Raw genomic sequence first — 26,827 nt, forward strand, 5'->3', positions numbered from 1 at the left:
GCTGGAAGGATTCAAAGTCTGTAAGTGGAGAAGCGGCCGGCCGTTCCACAGCCAGGGATGGGAGGCAGCAAAGGGGGTGGGGGGAAGCGGACTTTCCCAGAGGCTCTGATGTCATTGAGCACCTCTAAGTCTGTGACTCCTGGGAAATCTGCCTCTGGAGCAGAGGTCTTTCAGAAGTCTTGGACAGAGGCGAAGGAGAGGGAAGGGCGAGAGCGTCTGGTGTTTCCTGCAGCGATCTCTGGTGTGCTTCATGCGAGTCTTTCTTCCAGTTGGCTTGGGGTCTCTCTCTTTTGCTTCATCCCCTCGCGCTGGCCTCTTGGACTGTCCCACCTTGTTCTGACTCAGTTCTCTCTCTCTTTCTCTCCCCCCACCCTTTGTCTCTTCCAGGGGTGGCCATCAGCACTTACGCCAAGTATTGTTACAACAAGCTCCAGAAAGCGGCCTTGACGGGAGCCAAGAAGGTAGGTCTTGGGTTTGAAGGCGTTTGGCATCTGGGACGGCATGGTGGCTCAGTGACAGAGCTTCTGCCAGGAAGGCAAAAGGTCCCAGCTTCTATCTCCGGGACCTCCAGCAAAACGGATCCAGGTGGTAGGTGTTGTAAAAGATCTTTCGTTGCCTGAGACCCTCGAGAGCTGCTGCCAGTCGAGGAAGGAGCCATGGCTCAGTGTTACAGCACCTTCTTGGCCTGTAGAAGGTCCCAGGTTCAATCCCCAGCATCTCTAGGTGTAAGGACCAGGCAATAGATGATGGAAAGACCTCAGCCTGAGACCCTGGAGAGCTGCTGCCAGTCTGAGCAGACAATACTGACCTTGATGGCCCAACGATTCAGTCTAAGAACCTAAGAGAAGCCATGTTGGATCAGGTGAATGGCCCCTCCAGTCCAACATGCTGTGTCACATAAGAGAAGCCATATTGGATCAGGTGAATGGCCCATCCACTCCAACACGCTGTGTCACATAAGAACACAAGAGAAGCCATGTTGGATCAGGCCAATGGCCCCTCCAGTCCAACACTCTGTGTCACATAAGAGAAGCCATGTTGGATCAGGCCAATGGCCCCTCCAGTCCAACACTCTGTGTCATGTAAGAGAAGCCATGTTGGATCACGCCAATGGCCCATCCAGTCCAACACTCTGTGTCACGTAAGAGAAGCCATGTTGGATCAGGCCAATGGCCCATCCAGTCCAACACTCTGTGTCACATAAGAGAAGCCATGTTGGATCAGGCCAATGGCCCCTCCAGTCCAACACTCTGTGTCACATAAGAGAAGCCATGTTGGATCAGGCCAATGGCCCCTCCAGTCCAACACTCTGTGTCACATAAGAGAAGCCATGTTGGATCACGCCAATGGCCCATCCAGTCCAACACTCTGTGTCACATAACAGAAGCCATGTTGGATCAGGCCAATGGCCCATCCAGTCCAACACTCTGCGTCACATAAGAGAAGCCATGTTGGATCAGGCCAGTGGCCCCTCCAGTCCAACACTGTGTCACATAAGAACATAAGAGAAGCCACGTTGGATCAGGCCAGTGGCCCATCCAGTCCTACACTCTGTGTCACACAGTTGCCAAAAAACCCAGGTGCCATCAGGAGGTCCATCAGTGGGGCCGGGACACTAGAAGTTCCGCAGGGCCTGTAAAACAACCCTCTTCCGGTTGGCATATAATTAACTGTGAGCAGAATGCCTGAATATTAAATCTTAAACATCAGATTACTGAATATTGGAAATTTGAAGGACTGATTTAAGGAATAGTAGCATAGTGTATATCGATGTGAGTTTTATGTATTTTTAGGTTTTTATGTATTTTATTGTATAATTTTAATCGTATTTAAATTGACCTCTGTTAGCTTCTATTGTTGTAAGCCGCCCTGAGCCCACCTCGGTGGGGTAGGGCGGGATATAAATCGAATAAAGTAAAGTAAAGTAAAGAAGTCCTCACCCCGTTGCCCCTCCCAAGCACCAAGAATACAGAGCATCACTTGCCCCAGACAGAGAGTTCCAACAATACTCTGTGGCTACTGATGGACCTCTTGACACTGGCTATGCTTGCAGCCGCCACCACCTCCTGTGGCAATAAATCCCACGAGTTAATCACCCTTTGGAGGAAGAAGGACTTCATTTTATCCATTCTAACCCGACTGCTCAGCAATTTCATTGAATGCCCACGAGTTCTTGTATTGTGAGAAAGGGAGAAAAGGACTTCTTTCTCTACTTTCTCCATCCCGTGCAGAATCTTGTAAAGCTCTATGTTGTCACCCCGCAGTCGACGTTTCTCCAAGCTAAAGTCTGAGGCAGCATCCCTCTTTTGTTGTGCAGCTGTAGCACAGATGTCATTCGGCCCTCAGAACTCTGCTTGCCTACAGGCAGGGCATTGAGGCGATGATAGAAGGCCACAGAGAAAGTTCCACCACTACTACTACCAGTGGGAGGAAAGGATGAAGAAGCATTGAAGAAGAAGAAGAACTGCAGATTTATACCCTGCCCTTCTCTCTGAATGAGAGTCTCAGAGCGGCTCACAATCTCCTTTCCCTTCCTCCCCCACAACAGACACCCTGTGAGGTAGATGAAGATATTGGATTTATATCCTGCCCTCCACTCCGAAGAGTCTCAGAGCGGCTCACAATCTCCTTTACCTTCCCCCCCCCCCGACAACAAACACCCTGTGAGGTAGATGAAGATATTGGATTTATATCCTGCCCTCCACTCCGAAGAGTCTCAGAGCGGCTCACAATCTCCTTTACCTTCCTCCCACACCACAGACACCCTGTGAGGTAGATGAAGATATTGGATTTATAGCCTGCCCTCCACTCCGAAGAGTCTCAGAACGGCTCACAATCTCCTTTACCTTCCTCCCCCACAACAGACACCCTGTGAGGTGGGTGGGGCTGGAGAGGGCTCTCACAGCAGCTGCCCTTTCAAGGACAACCTCTGCCAGAGCTATGGCTGACCCAAGGCCATTCCAGCAGCTGCAAGTGGAGGAGTGGGGAATCAAACCTGGTTCTCCCAGATAAGAGTCCGCACACTTAACCACTACACCAAACTGGCATTTTGATCCCACTGGAGTCCCATTCTTGGAATCACAGAGTTGGAAGGGACCTTCGGGTGTCCAAACATCCATTTAACAATAGTCCATATTGCACATTCCAAAGATGATATGCCACAGTTTCAAACTGGATCCCAGTAGTCAGTGTTTCTTGTTTTGTACTCAAACTTTCTCGATGGAGAATCACTACGGGATATCAGGCCAAAACTGGACTTCCAAAGCCAAACACTGGCATCATTGAGAGACAGTTTGGTGTAGCGGTTAAGTGTGTGGACTCTTATCTGGGAGAACCGGGTTTGATTCCCCACTCCTCCACTTGCAGCTGCTGGAATGGCCTTGGGTCAGCCATAGCTCTCGCAAGAGTTGTCTTTGAAAGGGCAACTTCTGGGAGAGCTCTCTCAGCCCCACCCGCCTCACAGGGTGTCTGTTGTGGGGTGGGGGGAGGTAAAGGAGATTGTGACCGCTCTGAGATTCAGAGTATAGGGCGGGATATAAATCCAATATCTTCTTTTTCTTCTTTTTTTTCTCTTCATTTTCTTCTTCTTCATTCAACATGGAGGACTGGTCATCTTTCTCACTCTTCCACTGGCCAATGAGTCTTCTAATAATGAGTGAAAGAGGATGTTTGGGCACTTTTTGTGGTTCAGGACTTTGGCTTTAAGGAAATACTTCTTATGTATGGCCATGGAATTCTGATATAAAATGTATGTGCTTCGAAGGGTGTCAATAATGCTATATATTTGGCATTCAGTGTTGTATGGGTTGATGACACACAGTATTTTGTCCTGAACTGGCTCAGTATTTTGCTTACTCAGACTGGCAGTGGCTTTCCTATGTCTCAGGCAAGAGGGGTCTTTACATATGAACATATGAAGCTGCCTTCTTCTGAATCAGACCCTCAGTCCATCAAAGTCAGTCTTGCCTACTCAGACTGGCAGCGGCTCTCCAGGGTCTCAAGCTGAGGTTTTTCACGCCTACTTGCCTGGACCCTTTTTAGTTGGAGATGCCGGGGATTGAACCTGGTATCTTCTGCTTACCAAGCAGATGCTCTACCACTGAGCCACCATCCCTCCCCTGCAGTACATATGAACCTATGAAGCTGCCCTCTACTGAATCAGACCCTCGATCCATCTAAGTCAGTAGTGTCTACTCAGAGTGTCAGCGGCTCTCCAGGGTCTCAAGCTGAGGCTTTTCACACCTATCTGCCTGGACCCTTTTTAGTTGGAGATGCCGGGGATTGAACCTGGGACCTTCTGCTTACCAAGCAGGTGCTCTACCACTGAGCCACCGTCCCTCCCCTTTCACACCACCTACTGCCTGGCCCTTTCAATTGGAGATGCCGGGGATTTTGCATGCCAGGCAAGTGATCTTGCCCCTGAGCCATCCCCCCCACCCCATGCTATTTCATACAGGCCAAGGGCCACGCACACCCTCAGCACCATTGTTGTGTTGCATAGTATTTGTGGTGCTGCGAGCCAATGTCCCCAGTTGTGTAACTTACCAGCCGTTTGTGCTCAGTGCTTGGAGCGTTTTTTCTTCCTTCCATCCGTCTCTCTTTTAGGGTAACACTGCCCCCCAGTGGCCACGGGCTCACATCGAAGGAGGCTTTTCTCAAACACTCCTTTACAGAACAAAGTAGGAGTCAAGTGGCACCTTAGGTGGACAAGAACTAGGAAATGTATGTCCTTTTGTTTTACCTAGACTTTTCAGCAACAGCAAAGATCAGGCACCTTTTATTACCGTTTATTGCTATGCAGTCTTCCAGTTTATTACACTATTTTGCCATGTAATCCTAGCTTCGTATCAGTTTGCGCTCTTAACCCACCAACTACATGTATTTCAGCCCACTCTACCCCCATCCCCTCGTCTGAAGAAGTATACATGCATACGAAAGCTTCCATTCTGACGGTGGCTGAGTGGTAGAGCATCTGCTTGGTAAGCAGAAGGTCCCAGGTTCAACCCCTGGCATCTCCAACTAAAAAGGGTCCAGGCAAATAGATGTGGAAAACCTCAGCTTGAGACCCTGAGAGCCGCTGCCAGTCTGAGTAGACAATATTGACTTTGATGGACCGAGGGTCTGATTAAGGCAGCTTCATATGAATAAAACTTTCATAGAATCACAGAGTTGGAAGGAACCTCCAGGGTCATCTAGTCCAACCCCCTGCACAATGCAGGAAACTCACAAACAGCCTCCCCCTAAATTCACAGGATCTTCATTGCTGTCAGATGGCCATCTGGCCTCTTTAAAAACCTCCAAGGAAGGAGAGCCCACCACCTCCCAAGGAGGAAGCCTGTTCCACTGAGGAACCGCTCTAACGGTCAGGAAGTTCTTCCTAATGTGCACCGAAAACTCTTTTGATTTAATTTCAACCCATTGGTCTTACCTTCTGGGGCCACAATTCCACACCATCCAACTTTGTTGGTCTTAAAGGTGCCACTGGACTCCTACTTTGTTTTGTTGCTTCAGGCCAACACGGCTGCCCACTTAGATCTAACTCCTTTACAGAGCCTCCGCCAAGCATCCACCCCGTTAAACCAGCTTGCCACCATGTGAAACGAGCTCCCGTCCACTTCTGCCCAGCTGTCTGTGAAGCTAGCAAAACCCTGAAGTTTTTCAGATCCTAAGGGAGCCATTCCAGAGGGGCAGTCCTGCAGCCCAACCCCCCCACCCCCCTCAAGAGTCTTGGGAATGAAAGTGTGTGTCATAATACATCAGCCAGGCTCTCCAGTGCTGTCAGATTTCTTGGCAGTTTCGGTCTCTGGGGCTTTCGGGGGCCTGGTTACAGATAGGATCAAACGCAGGCAGCCCTTTTGGGCCACTTTGAAGAAATCGAGGTAGGAGCAACAAAGAGCCTTTTAATTAGGACAGGTAAAAAAGCCAGAAAGAAGAAGAAGAAGATATTGGATTTATATCCCACCCTCCACTCCAAAGAGTCTCAGAATGGCTCACAATCTCCTTTACCTTCCTCCCCCACAACAGACACCCTGTGAGGTGGGTGGGGCTGAGAGAGCTCTCTAAGAAGCTGCCCTTTCAAGGACAACTCCTGTGAGAGCTATGGCTGACCCAAGGCCATTCCAGCAGCTGCAAGTGGAGGAGTGGGGAATCAAACCCAGTTCTCCCAGATAAGAGAGCTATGGCTGACCCAAGGCCATTCCAGCAGTTGCAAGTGGAGGAGTGGGGAATCAAACCCAGTTCTCCAGATAAGAGAGCTATGGCTGACCCAAGGCCATCCCAGCAGTTGCAAGTGGAGGAGTGGGGAATCAAACCCAGTTCTCCCAGATAAGAGAGCTATGGCTGACCCAAGGCCATTCCAGCAGCTGCAAGTGGAGGAGTGGGGAATCAAACCCGGTTCTCCCAGGTAAGAGAGCTCTGGCTGACCCAAGGCCATTCCAGCAGTTGCAAGTGGAGGAGTGGGGAATCAAACCCAGTTTTCCTGCTTCAGCGGGGAGGGCAGGGTATAAATAAAAATTTATTATTATTATTATTATTATTATTATTATTATTATTATTATTATTATTATTATTATTATTATTATTATTATTTTTTCCCAGATAAGAGTCCACACACTTAACCACTACACCAAAGTGGCTCTCCCGAAAGAGAGGCAAGGAAGCATTTTAAGTTCTTGGGAATCCTTCTTGGGGCTGGATGTTACCCAAAAAGAGAATAATGCCAAAAAAGAGAGATTGTTCAGTGGGAAAAGGAGCAGAAAAGAGCAGCTGGAGTGACTTGGAGGAGAGGCCAAGGCGTCTGTGTGTATGTTTGTGTGTGTTTAAAGTTCAGAGGAAAGATGTCAAGTGTGAGGGCAGACACGGTGGTTTCTACTATTTTGTATCAGTTGGAGAAAGCGGGTGGAGAGAATTTTTGTTCCCTTTCCTAGAATTCAAGGGTTGCCCTTTCTGTATCCGTAGTCTCCTCTTAAGAACATAAGAGAAGCCATGTTGGATCACGCCAGTGGCCCATCTAGTCCAACACTCTGTGTCACTCAGGGCGTTTTCGCACTCACCTTCAGCCGGCGCGACCCCCCTCTTCACCGCGCAGGATCTGCGCGGATTTCGCACTAAATGCCGCGGAGCAGCCAGAAGAGCCGGAAGCTCCCGGCGCAAAAGCCGCTCAAACGTAAACCGCCAAAAAGCAGTTTCCGTTTGCGCGGCTTTTGCGACGGGAGTTTCCGGCTCTTCTGGCTGCTCCGCGGCATTTAGTGCAAAATCCGCGCAGATCCTGCGCGGTGAAGAGGGGGGTCGCGCCGGCTGAAGGTGAGTGCGAAAACGCCCTCAGTGGCCATAAAACCCAGGTGCCATCAGGAGGTCCATCAGTGGGGCCAGGATACTGGAAGCCCTCCCACTGTGCCCCCCCCCCCCGAGCACCAAGAATACAGAGCATCACTGCCCCAGACAGAGAGTTCCAACAATAAGCTGTGGCTAATAGCCACTGATGGACCTCTGCTCCAGGTGTTTATTCAATCCCTTCTTGAAGCTGGCTATGCTTGCAGCCGCCATGACCTCTTGTGGCAGTGAACTCCACGTGTTAATCACCCTTTGGGTGAAGAAGGACTTCCTTTTATCCTTTCTAACCCAACAGCTCAGCGATTTCATTGTGTGCCCACGAGTTCTCGTATTGCGAAAAACGGAGAAAAGTCCTTCTTTCTCTACCTTCTCCATCCCATGCAGAATCTTGTAAACCTCTATCATGTATGTCACCCCGCAGTCGACGTTTCTCCAAGCTCAAGAGCCCCAAGCGCTTTAACCTTTCTTCATAGGGAAAGGGTTCCAACCCTTGAATCATTCCAGTTGCCCTTTTCTGGACTTTTTCCAACGCTCTTTATTTTTTTCTGATTTGGACCATACTTGCAACCCTGTGAAATGATTTAGGATGAAAGAATGTGATTGGCCCAGGCTCTCCCCGGTGAATTGAGTGCCACGTTGAAAGGTTGGACCCCACCTCTTCCCAGGAGTAGTCTGACACTTTTTAACTACTACGTCACATGGGGTTCATTATCCCCATTTTACAGATGGAAGAGCTGAGGCAGAGAGAGAGAGAAGAGAGCAAGAGTCCAGTAACACCGTCAAAACGAACAAAATTTGTGGCACAGAAGGAGCATTCATGAGCCACTCCTCACTTCTCCAGATAGGAAAGGCAGGTAGCACCTTAAAAACGAACAAAATCTGTGGCGGGGAAGAGCTGTTGCGAGGCACTGCTCACTTCTGAGAGAGAGAGAGAGAACGAATGGCTGACACGGGATCGCCTGTCTCTCGAGGGGTAACTTCAACCTCGGACCTCCCAGATCACAGCTTATTCTCTTAGTGACCGTACAGGCATGCAGAAGGTTCCAGGTTCAATCTCTGGGGCCTGGAGTTCAAAGCACCAGGAAGCAGGAGATGGGTGCGACCTCCCCTAGAGACCCCAGCGGGGAGAGCAGCTGCCAATCGGAGCAGACAATACAGATTTTGTGTTTTAACAATTTATTAATAACATATGGTTACAATATTTAATTGTCTCTTTTCTATACTAACCCATATGATATTTCAACCCCCCCTCCCATATTTGACTTCCCCGAAGTTATAAATTTAAATTCAATTATAAAGGTACCGCTAACCAGTCAAAGTTCAATACATTTCTTTTCTCATTAATACTAAAAGATTGTCCAATGTCTTTTTACGTTCCCCTCTTTCTCCATGTATCCTTTAAATTTCTTCCACTCCTTTTTGAATATATCTAAATCATAGTCTCTTAGCGTTCTAGTTAGTTTGTCATCTCACTCCACGATAAAACTTTCATAGTCCAGTCCCATTTCTCTGGTATTTTTTTTTGTTTCCGCAGCTGCGCATACAATGTCCTAGCAGCTGAGAGCAAGTACCAAGTTAAAGTCCTGTCCTCCTTTGGAAATTTTTTCTAATTGTAATCCAAGCAAAAAAGTCTCTGCAGTTCAGACAATACAGATTTTGATGGGCCAAAGTTATGACAGCAGAATGTCTATCTGGCCAGCTTCCTGGTTGTTCCCGTTCACTTACTCCCTTTATTTGTTCCTTCCTACCTCCTTTCTTGCGTCCCCCACTGTTGGCATTTCGATTGTAAACTCCTCGGGGCAGAGCCTTCGTCGTTTTGCTTCCCTTAGTCCTCGAAGGGCTGCGGGTGTCAATGGAGCTATTTAGAGACCTGGTTGGTTGCGCTCGAGAATGCAGCTCTAGATGTTGCCCTGCGTGTCCTCATGAATGCTCCATTTGCACAAACTCTCATTCTTGAGAGTGCTCTGCTTGCACGAACTCTCTTTCTCCCGAGAGCCAGTTTGGTGTAGTGGTTCAGTGCACATACTTTTATCGGAGTTTGATTCCCCACTCCTCCATTTGTACCTGCTGAGATGGCCTTGGGTCAGCCACAGCTTTCATAGAAGCTGTCCTTGAAAGGGCAGCTGCTGTGAGAGCTCTCTCAGCCCCACCTAACTCACAGGGTGTTTGTTGTGGGAGGGGGGGAAGGTAGAGGAGATTGTGAAGGTAGAGACTCTGAGATTCAGAGTATAGGGCGGGATATAAATCCAAAATCATCTTCTTCCTAGTTAATGTTCTGCTTGCACAAACTCTCATTCTCTTTGTTAATGCTCTGCTTGTACGAACTCTCTTTCTCCTGAGAGTCAGTTTGGTGCAGTGGTTAAGTGCGCGGACTCTTATCTGGAAGAACCGGGTTTGATTCCCCTCTCCTCCACTTGCACCTGCTGAGGTGGCCTTGGGTCAGCCAGAGCTCTGGCGGAGGTTGTCCTTGAAAAGGCAGCTGCTGTGAGAGCCCTCCGCAGCCCCACCCACCTCACAGGGTGTCTGTTGTGGGGGAGGAAGAGAGCCAGTTTGGTGTAATGGTTAAATGTGCTGCAGATTCTTATCTGGGAGAACCAGGTTTGATTCCCCTCTCCTCCACTTGCACCTGCTGAGATGCCCTTGGGTCAGCCATAGCTTTCATAGAAGCTGTCCTTGAAAGGGCAGCTGCTGTAAAAGCACTCTCGGCCCCACCTACCCCACAGGTATTTGTTGTGGGGGAGAAAGGTAGAGGAGATTGTGACCACTCTGAGACTCTGCGATTCAGAGCATAGGGCGGGATATAAATCCAAAATCTTCTTCTTCTTCCTAGTTAATGTTCTGCTTGCACAAACTCTCATTCTCCTTGAGGGGAGGGACGGTGGCTCAGTGGTAGAGCATCTGCTTGTGAAGCAGAAGGTCCCAGGTTCAATCCTCGGCATCTCCAAAAAAAAGGGTCCAGGCAAATAGGTGTGAAAGACCTCAGCTTGAGACCCTGGAGAGCCGCTGCCAGTCTGAGAAGACAATACTGACTTTGATGGACCGAGGGTCTGATTTAGTATAAGGCAGCTTCATATGTTGTTAATGCTCTGCTTGCACAAACTCTCGTTTCCGGCAGGGTCTCAAGAAGCCAAACATCGAGGAGATCCGCCACGCCAAGAATGCCGTCTTCAGCCCTTCCATGTTTGGAAGCTCCTTGCAAGAGATCATGAACATGCAGAAGGAGAGGTATCCCGATCGCCAGCTCCCGTGGGTGCAGACCAGGCTTTCGGAGGAAGTGCTGGCCCTCAACGGAGACCAGACAGAGGGCATCTTCAGGTAATACACCCACCCACCCAGCCTTGCCAGGACGTGTGTTAAGGAAGCCGGCCTTTTGGAAACGGATGGGTGTCACCAAGAGACCACAGCTTGGAGACCCATCAGTTGTTGGGTTGGTGTAGCGATCCAGATACATTGTTGGACTTGTGGGTCGACCTGGATTCTGGTCTACATTAGATGAGGCAAAGGAGGGGGAGGAGGATCGAATTTGACCAATGAGAAGCAGAAATACTGGGCTAGTGAAAGCTCTAGTTCAGGGATGTCAAACAATTCGGGGGCCGAATCAGGCCCCCGGAGGGCTCCTATCAGGCCCCTGAGCAACTGGCTGTCGTCTGCTTCCTTCTCCCTATATCTTGCTTCCTTCTGCATCACAGCTTGCTTTGCAAGGCTTGCTCAATTGCACAGGAGTTACAGAGCAGACCAGATGGAAGACCTACCTAGAATGGACAGCGATAGAAGGAAGGACGGACATTCAGTGGAAGACTTTGTGCCCATGGCTGGGGGGAAGAGACTAGGAGTAAAGGGGGGGGGGGAGGGAGGAAGGGCGTGTTGGAAATACAAATATTTGTTGTAATGGACTAAATAGAATAACAAATAAGGACTATTTATATAAAAAAAGGAGTTACAGAGCAAAACCTCTGTTTTCTCCATTGGCTGAGGCTCCTCCCTTGGGGAGGAAGGGTGGGGGGGAATAGCTTACTTTGCCAGGCTCTCTCAATTGCACAGCAGAGCTACTGCGCCAAGCCTCTCTTCCTTCTATTGGCTGAGGCTCCTCCTGCTTCTGGTCCCCTGGGGAAGGAAGGAAAGAGCCAGAGTTTCCTTTGCCCAGTTGCCTGGATCCCACGGGAGAAATACCAAGAAAGCACCTTTAAGACCAACGAGTGCTAACTTTTTAAGCATGTTTTAAGTTTTTTCAAAATATATGTGTTTGTCTGCGTTCTTTATAAAATTTATCTCTCTGCTACCTAATCTTAAATAGGTACACACATGGTCCAGCCCGACAAGGTCTCATTTATGTCAGATCTGGCCCTCGTAACAAATGAGTTCGGCACCCCACTCTAGTGGCTGGCTCAGATTCAAGAGACCCTTCCTTGATGTGGAGTTTTCAGGCCAACATTTGGAGGGCAAAAGGGTCTATTAGGATGAGGGTGTGGGGCATGTCCCCAGTGCTTCCGCTCAGCTGCGGAGTCTCGTGAGCAAAAATTCTACTTTGTGAGCTGTGGCGTAACGGTAGCAAGCAAGCGTCTTGGCTACTGCATAAGTGCGCTGGGGCCATTTTTTCCTGAGCTGAGACAAAAATGTGCAAGCCAAAGGCTAAAAAAGCCCTGTGAGCTAGCTCACAATTAACTCAGCTTAGAAGAAGAATTGCAGATTTATTCCCCGCCCTTCTCTCTGAATCAGAGACACAGAGCGGCTCACACAATCTCCTTTATCTTCCTCCCTCCACAACAGACACCCTGTGAGGTGGGTGGGGCTGAGAGGGCTCTCACAGCAGCTGCCCTTTCAAGGGACAACCTCTGCCAGAGCTGTGGCTGACCCAAGGCCATGCTAGCAGGTGCAAGTGGAGGAGTGGGGATTCAAACCCGGTTCTCCCAGATAAGAGAGCTCTGGCTGACCCCAGGCCATTCCAGCAGCTGCAAGTGGAGGAGTGGGGAATCAAACCTGGTTCTCCCAGAGAAGAGTCTGCGCACTTAACCAATACACCAAACTGCCTTTCCCAGCAGCTGCCCTTTCAAGGACAACCTCTACCAGAGCGATGGCTGACCCAAGGCCATGCTAGCAGGTGCAAGTGGAGGAGTGGGGAATCAAACCCGGTTCTCCCAGATAAGAGTCCGCACACTTAACCACTACACCAAACTGGCTCTCTATTTAAGTCTTTGAAGGGCTGTCAGGGGGGGAAGGGAGCTATTTCGGTGGGCAGCGGAGGACAGGACTTCTGATCATGGGTTTAAATGACGGATGGGGAGATGTCGGCAGATCTTAGGAAGAAGCTTTTTTTCACAATAAGGGCAGTTCAGTGGGTGGAATCCGTGGCCTGGATATGTTGTAGGTTCCTCCCTCCTTGGTGGTTTTTAAGTGGAGATCAGACACTTATTTGTCAGGGATGCTTTAAGTCAAGCTGCCTGGTACAGGGGGTTGGACTGGGTAGACTTTAGGGCTCTTCCAGCCATGATTCTGAAACTGTTTGGGACTGAGGTCTGGGATAGAGAAGGTAGAGAAAGAAGTCCTTTTCTCCCTTTCTCACATTAAGAGAACTCACGGGCACTCCATGAAATCGCTAAGCAATTGGGTTAGAACGGATAAAAGGAAGTCCTTCTTCACTCAAAGGGTGATTAACACACAAAATTCACATAGCCAGCTTCAAGAGGGGATTGGATAAACATCTGGAGCAGAGGTCCATCAGTGGCTATTAGCCACAAGGTACAGATGGAACACTCTGGGGCAGTGATGCTCTGTATTCTTGGTGCTTGGGAGGGCAGCCGTGGGAGGGCTTCTAGTGTCCTGGCCACACTGATGGACCTCCTGATGGTGCCTGGGTTTTTTTTGGCCACTGCGTGACACAGAGTGTTGGACTGGATGGTCCATTGGCCTGATTCAACATGGCTTCTCTTAAGTTCTTCTGTGTGGCACAAAGTGTTGGACTGGATGGGCCATTGGCCTGATCCAACATGGCTTTTCTTATGTTCTTTTGTGTGACACAGAGTGTTGGACTGGAGGGGCCATTGGCCTGATCCAACATGGCTTCTCTTATGTTCTTCTGCGACACAGAGTGTTGGACTGGAGGGGCCATTGGCCTGATCCAATATGCCTTTTCTTAGGTTCTTCTGTGTGACACAGAGTGTTGGACTGGATGGTCCATTGGCCTGATTCAACATGGCTTCTCTTAGGTTCTTCTGTGTGGCACAAAGTGTTGGACTGGATGGGCCATTGGCCTGATCCAACATGGCTTTTCTTATGTTCTTTTGTGTGACACAGAGTGTTGGACTGGATGGGCCATTGGCCTGATCCAACATGGCTTCTCTTATGTTCTTATGTCCTCCTCTGTCTCTGTCTTATTCCTTTCTCCTCCTCCACAGAGTCCCTGGAGACATTGATGAGGTCAACGCCCTCAAACTTCAGGTGGATCAGTGGAAAATCCCTACTGGCTTAGAAGACCCTCACGTTCCTGGTGAGAAAGACGGAGAACACTCACGGATGGGTGCTTGGGAGGGCAGCTCTGTCTTCCTTTCCTACTGCCTCTAAACCCAGCTAACTAGAACCTCATGAACTGGTTGCTGTGAGATGATAGCCCAAAAAGTAAATTTTGTTCCTAGGGGGGAAAGTTTCCTCTTTTCATTTGTTTCAGGCAGACATTTCCTGTTTACTTGAGCCAGAAGCTAAGGGAGTCACGAGACAGCTGGATGCACATCTGTATGCCCCGCAGATGCTCTAACACTGAGCCGCGGCGCTTCCCCTTGTTTTGAGTCCCTCTCTCAGTGTGGCTTTCCATGGGGCAGAGCAGTGGAAGCTGTTTCAAGTTACTCCTGAGCTTCGCTAGGGAGCTCCCTGAAATTTCACATGCAGGCTGCCTTTGATAAAGAGGACTCGGTTGTAGCTTGCAGAATCGGGGTCCCCACCTTAGAGGCATGATCCATTTCCCCGTTTCCTCCCTCTTTCTTCCTCTTGTGTTGAAGTGACTCAGCCATTTTGCTTCCCTTCTTCCCTCTCCTCTCTCCCCAGCCTCCTTGCTGAAGCTCTGGTACCGGGAGCTGGAGGAGCCGTTGATCCCCCACGACTTCTACGAGCAGTGCATCACCCACTACGAGAACCCGGAAGCGGCCATCGCTGTCGTCCACTCCCTGCCCAGGATCAACAAAATGGTGCTTTGCTACCTCATCCGTTTCCTACAGGTGAGCTGGTCTGGAGGGGTTAGCACGGTTTGAGCGGGGCCATTTAGGGTTAAGTCCAACTCAGAAAATACCTGAGGACTTTGACGGTGGAACCAGGGAGCTTTTCCCATTCCCTAAAATAAATAGAAACACAGCAGTGTAATCTCCCTGAATAGTCTTCATTTCCTTTTCCCCACAGCAATTTCAGGAAATGAAAGTGAACGCACACTAACAAAGCAACCAAAATGAACAGAGTTTGCAAGCACACACTTGCAGGGGCTTGCAGCTTTTTACTGGCTGTGTTTCCCATGCCTTTAAAAGCAACCTGTTGTGCAGATATTTAGGCAGTGAACTTCTTTCATCCTTTTTAATATCTACAGGAGGAGTTTAATTTTGGTGTCAGACAGCTGTTAAAAGCAGGACCAGTAAAATGGTGCCATGTTCATAGTACCATCACTTCCAGTGCTGTTGAGATATACAGCGGTAATCTCCAATAATCTCTTTCTGCCCCACACCTCTCACTCTCACTCACTCACACAGAAATCTCATAGAAAGGCCAGCTGGCTACAACTGAAGGTGCCAACTTTTCATTGGCAGAGCTCCTGTGTCTGCAACAACAGTATGATGAACAGAAAAGTTTCATCCAGAAAAAATGGAGGGAAAGAAAGAAAGAGAAAGGGGAAAAAAATGAAATGGAAGGAAAGGAAATGAAATGAAATGAAATGAAAGGAAAAGAAAGATGTGGAATGAAAGAACATAAGAGAAGCATTGTTGGATTAGGCCACTGGACCATGCAGTCCAAAATTCTCTCACACAGTGCCCAGAAAGCACCAGAATGTCCACCAGTGGGCCCAGGGCACTAGAAGCCCTCCCACTGTAGCTTCCCCACCCCTGCACCAAGAATACAGACAGAGCATCACTTGCAGGGAAAAGAAAGAAAGAAAGAAAGAAAGAAAGAAAGAAAGAAAGAAAGAAAGAAAGAAAGAAAGAAAGAAAGAAAGAAAGAAAGAAAGAAAGAAAGAAAGAAAGAAAGAAAGAAAGAAAGAAAGAAAGAAAGATCAGATGACCCCAGCCAACAACAATTCTGCCCAGGGGTCATTTGGTAAAAAATAGCTACTGGAATGCCCACTCCCCACTGAAAAAAACATCCCCCCTCTTCTTTGCCGCCCAGGCCTCCTGGGGAAATCTCCCCAAAAAAACGTATTGCAAGGCACGTGAAAGTTCATACTTTGAAGAACATTTCATGGGTCTAAAGTGCCAATGGACTCCAGCTTTTTTCTCAAACACTGGGAAGGGGGAGAAGGAAGGAGAGGCAGCCCAGCTCTGTTCTGCACAACACAGAGATAGGGGAAGGAAGGAAGCAAAACGGAGCTCAGGCTTTGCAGCCTGTGTCAGTCTTCAAGGCTAACTTTTCTCTGCACAACACAGAGACGGGGGAAGGAAGCAAAGCAAATGGAGCTCAGGCTTTGCAGCCTGTGTCAGTCTTCAAGGCTAGCTTTTCTCTGCACAACAGAGAGACGAGGGAAGGAAGCAGAGCAGAGCTCAGGCTTTGCTGGGGGCGGGGCTAGCTTTGGCTTTTCTTGTGACCCAGTATTGAGGTTTCCGTGGCCCGGTAGCGGATCACGACCCTGCAAATGGGAAACACCAGTGTAGCACAATTTTTAAGTTAAAGCATAGATGTTATAGATGTCATAGAGAATGATGTTGGCCTGATATTTAACAGTCCGGATGGTTCGTCAGTGCAGGGGAGGTCTTTTAGATGGTATAACCAATGAAATGAGGACACCCACTTGCCTCAGACAAAAGCCTGGCGGAATAGCTCCGTTTTACAGGCCCTACGTAATGGTAGTATATCCGGTAGGGCCCGAATCTCTTTGGGGAGCTCGTTTCACCAGGTCGGGGCTAGGGCTGAGAAGGCAAGGTCGAGGCAAGCCGGACATCCTTTGGGCCAGGAATGGTAAAAAGATTTTGGTTAGCCGTTCGTAGTAGTCTCCGGGGCTCATATGGGGAGAGGCAGTCCCCTAGGTATGTCGGTCCCAGGCTGCACAAGGCTTTAAATGTCAATACTAGAACCTTGAAGCAGATCCGGTACTCAATTGGTAGCCAGTGCAAATTGTACAGCATCATGGCTCCGACCCCATGGGAGGGGCTCCCTGACGAGCTGAGGAGGGGGGTTATCCATCGAGATCCTCAGAAGGTGATCTTTGGAGAAGATCTCTTTGGAAGTCTTCAATGTGGCCAAGTGCAAAGTAATGCACATTGGGGCCAAGAATCCCAGCTACAAATACAAGTTGATGGGGTGTGAACTGGCAGAGACAGACCAAGAGAGAGATCTTAGGGTCATGGTAGGTAATTCACTGAAAATGTCAAGACAGTGTGCGTCTGCAATAAAAAAAGCCAAAGCCATACTGGGAATTATTAGGAAGGGAATTGAAAACAAATCAGCCAGTATCATAATGCCCCTGTATAAATCGATGGTGTGGTCTCATTTGGAGTACTGTGTGCAGTTCTGGTCGCCGCACCTCAAAAAGGATATTATAGCTTTAGAGAAGGTGCAGAGAAGGGCAACTAGAATGATTAAAGGGCTGGAGCACTTTCCCTATGAAGAAAGGTTGAAACGCTTGGGACTCTTTAGCTTGGAGAAACGTCGACTGCGGGGTGACATGATAGAGGTTTACAAGATAATGCATGGAATGGAGAATGTAGAGAAAGAAGTACTTTTCTCCCTTTCTCACAATACAAGAACTCGTGGGCATTCGATGAAATTGCTGAGCAGACAGGTTAAAATGGATAAAAGGAAGTACTTCTTCACCCAAAGGGTGATTAACATGTGGAATTCACTGCCACAGGAGGTGGTGGCGGCCACAAGTATAGCCACCTTCAAGAGGGGTTTAGATAAAAATATGGAGCACAGGTCCATCAGTGGCTATTAGCCACAGTGTATGTGTGTATATAACATTTTTTGCCGCTGTGTGACACAGAGTGTTGGACTTGATGGGCCGTTGGCCTGATCCAACATGGCTTCTCTTATGTTCTTATGTTCTTATGTCTTCAAGAGGAGAGGTCTGCAGAATATCTTCATTGTGGTGGATAATGTTAGATCAAATCCAATAAAGCAGCTGTTCCCAGCCTTTTTGGCACCAGGGACTGGTTTCATGGAACTTGGAAGACCATTTTTCCACGGACCGTGGGGGACAGCGCTGGGGTTTTTTGCTGCCCCCCATCTGTGCCCCTGTCCTTGCCTCCATGGGGGTCTTTAATAGGGGGGGGGAGACTGGGGCTGCTTCTGCCGCCTCCCCGCTAGGCCATGAGGTGGCAGAAGTGGCCAGTCTGCCTCCCCCTCCCATTTAAAGTCTCCTGTCGACCAGCTGATTGGCAGGGGGGAGGTCTTTAAATGAGGGGTAGGCGAACTGACTGTCTCTGCTTCTCCAGGTCAGTCACTTTGGCCTCGAGGGTACAAACTCGTTCCCTGAATACCAAGAGCTCCTTGCATCGAGCACACACCCAAGACTTCCCAGGTCTGCAACCCGGGAAGCCGAGAGCACCACACCTGTGCGGCCCGATTGCTAACAGGCCATGGGCCAGTACTGGTCTGTGGCTTGGGGGGTTGGGGACCCCTGCAATAAAGCTATTCTTACATGTAAAAACTAAGTGGGAGAAGGCTGTCTCTTCTATGCAGCTGAACAATACCATCAGAAGGACCACCAGCAGATAAACAGAAGAACGGTGACCTCAAAAATAATCCGAGCCGCCTATGTCGAAATTCTTGCATAGCACCAAATATTGAGTTTCAAATTGTTATTATTAAGTTTTACCGTTTTAAAATCACAACTGAAATTGTTATTTTAACATGATCGTTAGCCGCCCTGAGTCTGCTCGTGAAGTGGGCGGCATATAAATGGAAGGTAAATAAATAAAAATGTTGAACATATATATATGAACATATGAAGCTGCCTTATACTGAATCAGACCCCCCCTCAGTCCATCAAAGTCAGTCTTATCTACTCAGACTGGCAGCGGCTCTCCAGGTTCTCAAGCTGAGGTTTTTCACACCTACTTGCCTGGAGCCTTTTTAGTTGGAGATGCCGGGGATTGAACCTGGGACCTTCTGCTTCCCAAGCAGATGCTCTACCACTGAGCCACAGCCCCATTCATGGCTCTCCAGGGTCTCAAGCTGAGGGTTTTCACACCTACTTGCCTGGACCCTTTTTAGTTGGAGATGCCGGGGATTGAACCTGGGACCTTCTGCTTCCCAAGCAGATGCTCTACCACTGAGCTACCGTCCCTCCATTGCAAATGTTCTTCCATGGCTGACCGTAATGTGCTTCCCTCGCCTTCCCCGGCAGGTGTTTGTGCAGCCGGCCAACGTGGCCGTCACCAAGATGGACGTCAACAACCTGGCCATGGTGATGGCCCCCAACTGCCTGCGCTGCCAATCGGACGACCCGCGCATCATTTTCGAGAACACCCGCAAGGAGATGTCCTTCATCCGGGTGCTGATCCAGCACCTGGACACAAGCTTCATGGAAGGGGTCCTATAGCAGCGGTGCCGACATACTCGGAACAGAATTGGACATCATCCATCCAAGTCCCCCCCAGGCCCTCCCCACCCCCAAAGTCAATCAGTCAACGAGAACTATTTCTTGAATGCAGTAAAAGGGAAAATCCTCGGTTGGCACCTTTGAGGGGAGAGCAGCGGAACTCTTGCCCCTCGCTGCGGAGGATATGCCCACTCGATCTATGTCTCCCTCTTGAATTGCCCGGGAACCCCTTCTGGGAGCGTCCTGGTGCTTCTGCTGTGGACAAAGCAATGCTGCCCCATAGCCAGCCCCCTTTTGGAGACGTTGCAGTCCAGCTGTCTAGCGGAGTCCAGAGATCCCAAAGAGAGTCTGAATTAATGAACAGTCTGGCAAAATTCAGGTGAACGATGGAGTTCTTGAATGGGGGGTGGGGGGGAGGAGCCTGCTCACCTTCCGCCCACCCCAGTTTCAATTCACTTTGTGCTTCGATGGGTGTAAGGGGCCGTGGTTGGGCGCAAAAGCCAGCGGTGGGAACAGGTAACATCAGCGAGTGGTCATCGAATCAGTTGGAGAGCAGAAGGCACGCAATTGTATGCCCCACCGACCAGGGCATCTCTGAAAGGACTGAGCAAGAGCAAGCAACCTGGCCCATTAATCGAGACCCTCTTGGGGAAGTGGTGGTCAAACGGGGCTCCTGTGTGGGCACCCGCGGGGAAAGGGAAGGACTAGCTGGACCCGTCATCGTTGGCGAGGGCTGGGAGGTTGCAGTCCCGGGCACAGTTTTGTCACGGTTCTCCTTTACTGTTCCCCTTCCCTGTTCCAGCACAGCCACTGCCAGAAGGGGCCAAGCCCTGGTCCCTCCGCCCCTCAAAGACTTTCTCCTCCCACCACTGGATGCCCAAGAAATGGGCCCGTTACACTGTGTAGGCCCCAGGAACGGGTTTGGGTTAGCGGAGATGACCAGCCGGTCTTCGGGTAGGTGTCCTTCCCTGACTCCTTCGTCCCAACTGTGCATCGTGCACAGAGCAACAAAAAAAAAAATCTCTTCTGCCATAGCTTCTTCTGAAAGGCTGGTTAAACATGGGTGTGTTTGTTTTACGGGAAGAATGGGGAGGGGGTGTGTGTTCCCATTCAACCAGGCGGGACCAAGTCGGTGTCTTTCATGTGACGGGCGATATCGGCATGAGATTGTGTTGCACCGCATGTAGCTTTCCATTCCCCGGGACTTCTCTCCTGCTTTATGGTTTGGCATTTGCTTAAAGGGGCTGGACTGGGCGCAAGACGAGTTCCCACACAGGCTGGTGTTGGAGATGGGGCCAAACACTCTCAAGGTTCCACGACTGCTGTGGATCCTGCTTCCCCCCCCCCCCCAAGTACGCCATCTCCAATGGGTCCCATACCCCTTTGCTCGTTCTCAGCAAGAGACCTGGAATTTGGGCGTGACAATCCTGTTAATTTGGAAAAGGGTGGGAACACATCTCCCCCCTTTATCCCTGACTAAGTAGGCACTGGGCATTTGAGGACGGGGAATAGGAAAGGACTGAATGGCAGATCCGTCGAGAATTCCTCTCTCTCTTTCAACGGTGAAGCCCAAAGTCTCCTACTTTGCAGACTCGCTAGTCTGAAAACGTTAAGGCGGGGCTCTTTTTCTAGCAGGAGCTCCTCTAGATATTAGGCCACGTCCCCCTGATGTCGCCAATCCTCCTGGAGCTTACAGTAGGCCCTGTACTAACGGCCCTCTCTAAGCTCTTAGAGGATTGGCTACATCAGGGAGGCGCGGCCTAATATACAGAGCAGCTCCTGCTAGGAAAAGAGCCCTGCATCAAGGTATTCCCTTACTCCCCCTTTTTTCCCCCTATCCTATTTATTTTTCTGCATTATTACTATGGCTGAGACCAAAAGATGGAAGAACCATTTTTGCTAGAACGTACATATCCCCCCCCTTCCATTTCTATATTTTTCCCCGGAGGAAGGGGGTTGCAGTTTTTTCTATTTGCACCCTATCTTTGAAGGAACCATCTCTAACCAGGACTGTGAGGGAGCTCTTCTGCCTTGTATTCCACCCCCGCCGTTCCTCCACATACGGAAAAAGAAGCTATTGCTTCATGTGTATATATATATCAGCCAAGAAGTATTGGGGTGGGGGGCAAGGCAGTGCCCAGGGGCCACTTTGAAAGGTTTTGCTTGGCTGGCGTCAAGAGGGCGCCTGCAGCTCTGCTCTCCTTGGCCAACAGGATCACGCTCATCCCATGCCGGCTTAGCTTTGAGAGGGCAGCAGGACCCCTTCTGTCCAACGCAGTCTTTTTTCCTCCCTCTTCTCGGAAACCCGTTTGTCTGATCCACGGAGCCGGTTCTTCGTGTCTGCCAAAATCGTTGTGCAGAACCGGGCACACACAGTGGGAGGTGAGAGACTGGACATCCCTTCACCACTCCTGTCTTGGCAGGAAGTGCCCCACACTTTTTGACATCCAGGAAAGCTAAGACTCAGTAGAGCTTTACGGGTGGGACCTCCCTCCAGGCCCGGGACTAGGGGTTCTGGTGCCCCTAGGCCAAGGTCTGTTCCCCACTCCCCCCCCGTACCGCCTCACGCGCACTTTGCATGCACGCCGTGATGACGTCACCAGAAGTGACGTCATTGGACTGCGAGCACCAGCGCCTGGCACTTCCCTTCTTCAAAGGGAGTCGGCTGGCTCCCTTCAAAGCGGGGGCGGAGTGGGCTGTGCGCACAGCACCAGCGCTCACCCCGACCCTTTGCTGCTTCAGCTGGCTCCCTTCAAAGCAGGGGTGGGGTGGGCTGAGCGCTTGTGGCGGGAAGTGGGCACGGGGAAACGGAGGGAGACAGCAGGTAGAGGGGGCTGCCTCATGGTGCCCCTGGGTCAAGTGGCGCCCGAGGCGGCCACCTACTTGGCCTGCTCCCACGCGCTGGCCCTGCCTCCCTCCTCTCGTCTGCCCCACTGAAATGGTTCGGCTTCCACTCTGCTACCAACGCAAACGGAGGGTTGGATTTCATAGGTCCATCCTGCCAACATAGCTGTTTTCTTCCAGTGGCAATCAGGAAAGGCTTCTGCCAGCAGACAAAACTACCTTCTCTGGAGGATTAGACCCATGGGATCCAACCCTTTTCACCAGGCTGGATGAAACTGAGAGGAGAAGGAACAGTGGTGTAGATTTGGGGAGTGGGGAAGGTGGAAACGAGTGGTGGGACATTGCTCCTCTGCTGACCCACCAATGGGACCCACTTCACAGCAGCTACATCAAGAGGTCACAGCCTTCCTTTAGCATTCGGCCATGAACTGGGGGCTCTGGCCACTCTCTGTTGACCCCGCTGTGGCTTCTGGCCAGTGTTTCTCATTACTCCTGGGAGATGGCAGGTTGTTTCTCAAACAGAGCTTTCCCCATGTTTCATTGGCTGCATGTCAGCCAGGCCTGGTTATCTTGGGTCTTTGAACCTGTTTTCTGGTTGCGCCAATGGTCCAAAGGATGTCTCCAGAGAAAGTGCCTTGTATTCTCACAAGAACCGCCAAGAGAACCAGCTACTCCCTTCCCCTGGTCATTCCTTCCCCTACGCTTCCTTAACGTCAACTGCATAGATTCTCCAGTGCAGCTTAACTGGGCTGGTTGCTTAGCCAGAGACCAAATGGGTTATGGAGAACCTTGACAGTATCAGGGCTTCAAGTCGGTTATCTACATTCCCCTCTCGACATCCTTCCTTCCCTCGTCCGGCACGTCAGTATGTGTGTGATGCCGTATCTTCAGGATGGTTAGACGCCTGCCCGTTTCATGCATGCAAACGTATCACAGCTCTAAGGCTGTGTAAGTCCACGTAACTCATGGTCACAGGAGGGAACGGGTCAACATGAGGCAGTTTGGTCCATCAGTGGTCACTAGCCAAGGGTGTAAAAAAAATGCAACTTCCAAAACAAGTGGAAGGTCGAGGAAGTTCTTGCAGATGTAATTTTGGGGGAGGACGAATTGTGGGGAAAGTGAATCGACTTGCCTTGGAGGAGTCGGTGGTGGGAGTCTTTGGAAGGCAGCGTTGCTGACTGGGAGTTTGGCATGGGAGTCAACAGGGACTTAGCAGGAAGACTGGGAAAGGTCTGTTATCACTACAGCCCCTGTTTTTGCCCCAACTAAGTGCTGCTGTATCATCAGTCTTCCAGTCAGATATTTTCTGCTGATCAATACAAGCTGGGGAGCATTTCACCCTCTGCCGCAGAGACGGGTGCTCCCAAGGGCTTCCCTCTGAGTTGGGGATATGTAAAGGATTCAGAATGACACTCCAAAAGGATGACCGCCCAACTGGCGGACACCGAAGCCCGTCTCGTTGTGTCCCCTGCCCCCGCAGCATGTTGGCAACTATGACGAGCGGAAGTTGCCTTTTCACTGGACAAGCATGGTATGTGTGTTGTCACTGATAGAGCTCTGGCATCTCAGTGCCGTTTGCTGGCAAAAAGACCGAACCAGACGTTTTCCGAACCGTGTTCCTAAGAAGCTCGGGGTTTGGCCGAAATTCGGCAGGGATTCCTTGTTGAGAAAATCAGCCGTGGTGGACGGGCGGCCCACCAAGAAGGAGCTTTCCGTGCTGGGGCCAACAAAGGAGCACTCTGCGTTGGCAGCGGGCATAACGTGCCCAGCCAGCTTTTCGCACGAATCAAGGGGCAATTTAAGACATGCCCTTGAATCCTCCATGGGGCGGATAGGACAGTCTTCCACACAAGTTCGCTTCCTGAATCTCAATCCTTGAGGGTTGGTGGGTGCATGTGAGCTCCCCCCCTGCTGGATCAGGCCATCTGATTGGGTCAGACCTGCACAGATCCAAGGCCCTGTGTGCGAAGCTTACCCCAGGCCAATAAAGAATTTATACAGAGATATACGACAAAAGCGTTCCAATATAAATTTGCTAACAACATAGTTTGAATCCAGAGGTGTATATATCTTATTACCCATCGTTGGGGCTTTTTATTTGTAAGGGGAAGAAAATATTCTCCTCTTGATTGTGCTATTTATTTTGTTGCTCTCCTGAAAATGCGCCTCACCGTTTGACCCCCCACCCCAAAAATATATATATATATAATGTATTCCCTTCCGGTCAGTGATGGAGCTTTCTAATCGAGTAACTGATACAGCACTTCATGCGGAAGCGTTTAATTGCAAACAGCTTTTCCAAAAAAAAACAAGTGGTTTTATTCCAGTATGGCGGTGACAAAAACCGACTCGAGATTAAATTTCATTTCTGTTCCTTTTACTTGGAGATGTGCCATACTGAGTGAATTGTTGTCCCTCCCCCCCCCCCAATGTCTCCCTTCCTCTATGCAAATCTCGGTTCTTTAATTTCCAAATTTAGCTTTCTATACAATTTGATTCTCGGATTATGGAAACTCAAGGAGCTCTTGTTCCCAGCACAGAAACGTGACTAGAAATTTTAAAAGACATTCACAGCTTTTAAAGCCTAGTGCTTATTTCGTTCTCTGTCTGCCCGTCCCTCCACCGCGGCCTGGCACAGCAGGTGTTGGAGAGCACATCTTGGGCCAACAAAGGAGCACTCTGCGTTGGCAGCGGGCATAACGTGTCCAGCCAGCTTTCTGCACGAATCAAGGGGCAATTTAAGACAAGGCCTTGAATTCTCCATGGGGCGGATGGGACAGTCTTCCACACAAGTTCGCTTCCTGACCATATCTTGGCTGGGCACTGGGGGGGGCAAACTGACTCTTGATCATTGTAGCCTGTCATGCGCTAGCCGTGCGCTCATCAGCTCCAGGCTGTGGTATTAGCCCTGTCTGGGAACTGGAAGGGTCCCAGCCTCCCTGACTAATCCAGGGTTTGGAGGAGGTTTCGGAGGAGTTTTGCAACCCCTCCTCTTTGTTTCCCGACTGTGCTGTACCTGTGCTGGCAAAAAGCGCCAACACAGCCAATATTATTTGCACCCCCCCCCCCCAAAAAACAACAAACTGAGGCAGGAATTGCAATACAGCCAACCAAACACAGCCATGCCTAATGCTAGCAGCTGCCTACCTGTGTCTAACTTCTGAAAGCCAATTTGCAGCTCGGATGACGTAGTAAGAAAAGAAGGGGTTAAGCGTGACTTGTAAAGGTTTCGTTTTGGGCCCTGAACGAGCAGAGGATTTAGTCTAATCAAAAGTGCCTTAACACCTGAAATGGGCTATTGCCCATTGCCGACCAAGCTACAGCCTGAGCCAATCACACCTGCAGTTTCAGTTTTCTTTTAAGTGTTCCAGCCCCCCCCCCTTCCCCCGTCTTCAGAACAAAGTAATCCAAATCAGGTTTGGGGTTTTGTTTGGGTTTTTTTTTTTGCTTGCTTGTTTTTGCAAATCAGTCCTTACACTTCCAAACGCATAACGAATTTAATCTAGGGAGCCGTTGCTTAAAATATAATAAATGCCCCATTTTAAGAGGTTTCATTGTAAATAGCGAGCTTTGATCCGTAACCTAAAAGACCTCCTGGTATTGGAGACCTGCATGGAATCGTGAGTCTTGACGTAGGAGGAAAGGATTCTGCAATGCGGCGAAAAGAATCTTGTTATCACAGGCCTATTTATTTTTAATAATAATGCCACCCACTGTGGAATTTCGTAAACTGGTATGGCCAGGGCTTTTTTTTTTTTTTTGTAGCAGGAACTCCTTTGCATTTTAGGCCGCACACCCCTGATGTAGCCAGTCCTCCTGGAGCTGACAGTAGGCCCTGTACGAAGAGCTTTCTAAGCTCTTGGAGGACTGGCTACATCAATGGGGTGTGGCCTCAAATGCAAACGGGTTCCCGCTACAAAAAAAACCCTGGGTGTGGCTGAAAAGTTCAAGAACGGTGAGCCCCCTCGTGTGTCTGAGCCTTCAGGAATTGGGGGGTGGGGATTACCCAATGAGGGGAGAAGGCAATGGGCCACAAAGGACTCGCTAATGCTTAGGACAGTGTTGTGAAAGGAGAGCACAAGTAGAGCGGCTGCCCCCGGATCCTGCTATAGGCAAGAAGCAAAGTCAGGCGGTATCACAGCAACAGCTTCGACGTCTTGCCCCCCTGCCCCCCCCCCCAGCTTCTTTAGCACTCACTTCCTTTTTGGCCACACAGTCAACAAATGCACCATCTCCTGGGTTTCGAGTCACTTCGGGCTGGATTTCAGCCTGGTCTTTGAAGGCGAAGGTTTGACAAGGAAAGACCCCAGAGGCGAAGATGGGTTCCGCTCACCCAGGAGGCGGAAGGGGCTTTCCCCCCACTGAAGTCATCGCCAGGATCTTTACGGGGCGAGGTCTCTCAAATACACGGGGGTCTCTTGGAAGCTCAACAGCTGTGCGGACTTTCCACAGTCGTACAGAAATGGTGGCCCGAGGTTAGACGGACGTCGTCAGATCTCGAAAGCTAAGCAGAGTTGGCCCTCCTTTGCACTCGGATGGGAGACCCCAAAGGAAGTCCAGGGTGGCTAAACAGAGGGAGGTTTCTGAATGATCTCTCACCTGTGGGGGTGCCGTAACTCAGCTGCAATTCAATGGCACTTCTCGCCGACACCATGCACGGACAAAAAAATTGCATGGGTTTTCTGTCAGGTCGCCAACTTTTAAACCAGGCCCTCAGGCTGTCCCTTGACAGGGGCTTTTTTTGTAGCAGGAACTCCTTTGGGATTCTAGCAGGAGCTGCTTTGCATATTAGGCCACACCCTTTGAAGTAGCCCATCCTCCAAGAGCTTATAAGGCTCTTTTTTGTAAGCTCTTGGAGGATTGGTTACATCAGGGGTGTGTGGCCTAATATGCAAAGGAGCTCCTGCTAGAATTTCACCCCTGATT

General features: G+C 49.9%; 1 protein-coding gene and 1 non-coding gene across 2 annotated transcripts in view; both read left to right on the top strand.

Annotated features, from left to right (window-relative positions):
• Nucleotides 1-19,377, top strand: part of LOC132574920 (rho GTPase-activating protein 39-like) — a 357,248-nt gene extending 337,871 nt beyond the window's left edge. Inside the window, 5 exon segments of the mRNA XM_060243173.1 lie at nucleotides 388-461; nucleotides 10,448-10,647; nucleotides 13,725-13,816; nucleotides 14,368-14,537; nucleotides 18,863-19,377. Of these exon segments, the coding sequence (XP_060099156.1) occupies nucleotides 388-461; nucleotides 10,448-10,647; nucleotides 13,725-13,816; nucleotides 14,368-14,537; nucleotides 18,863-19,057 (731 nt within the window). The 3' untranslated portion in view covers nucleotides 19,058-19,377.
• Nucleotides 10,210-10,276, top strand: TRNAH-GUG (transfer RNA histidin (anticodon GUG)). The gene has a single exon. It is a non-coding gene; the product is annotated as a tRNA-His (tRNA).
• Nucleotides 19,378-26,827: the final 7,450 nt, after the last annotated feature.

The sequence above is a fragment of the Heteronotia binoei genome, chromosome 7, assembly GCF_032191835.1.
Source record: "Heteronotia binoei isolate CCM8104 ecotype False Entrance Well chromosome 7, APGP_CSIRO_Hbin_v1, whole genome shotgun sequence".
Lineage (NCBI taxonomy): Eukaryota > Metazoa > Chordata > Lepidosauria > Squamata > Gekkonidae > Heteronotia > Heteronotia binoei.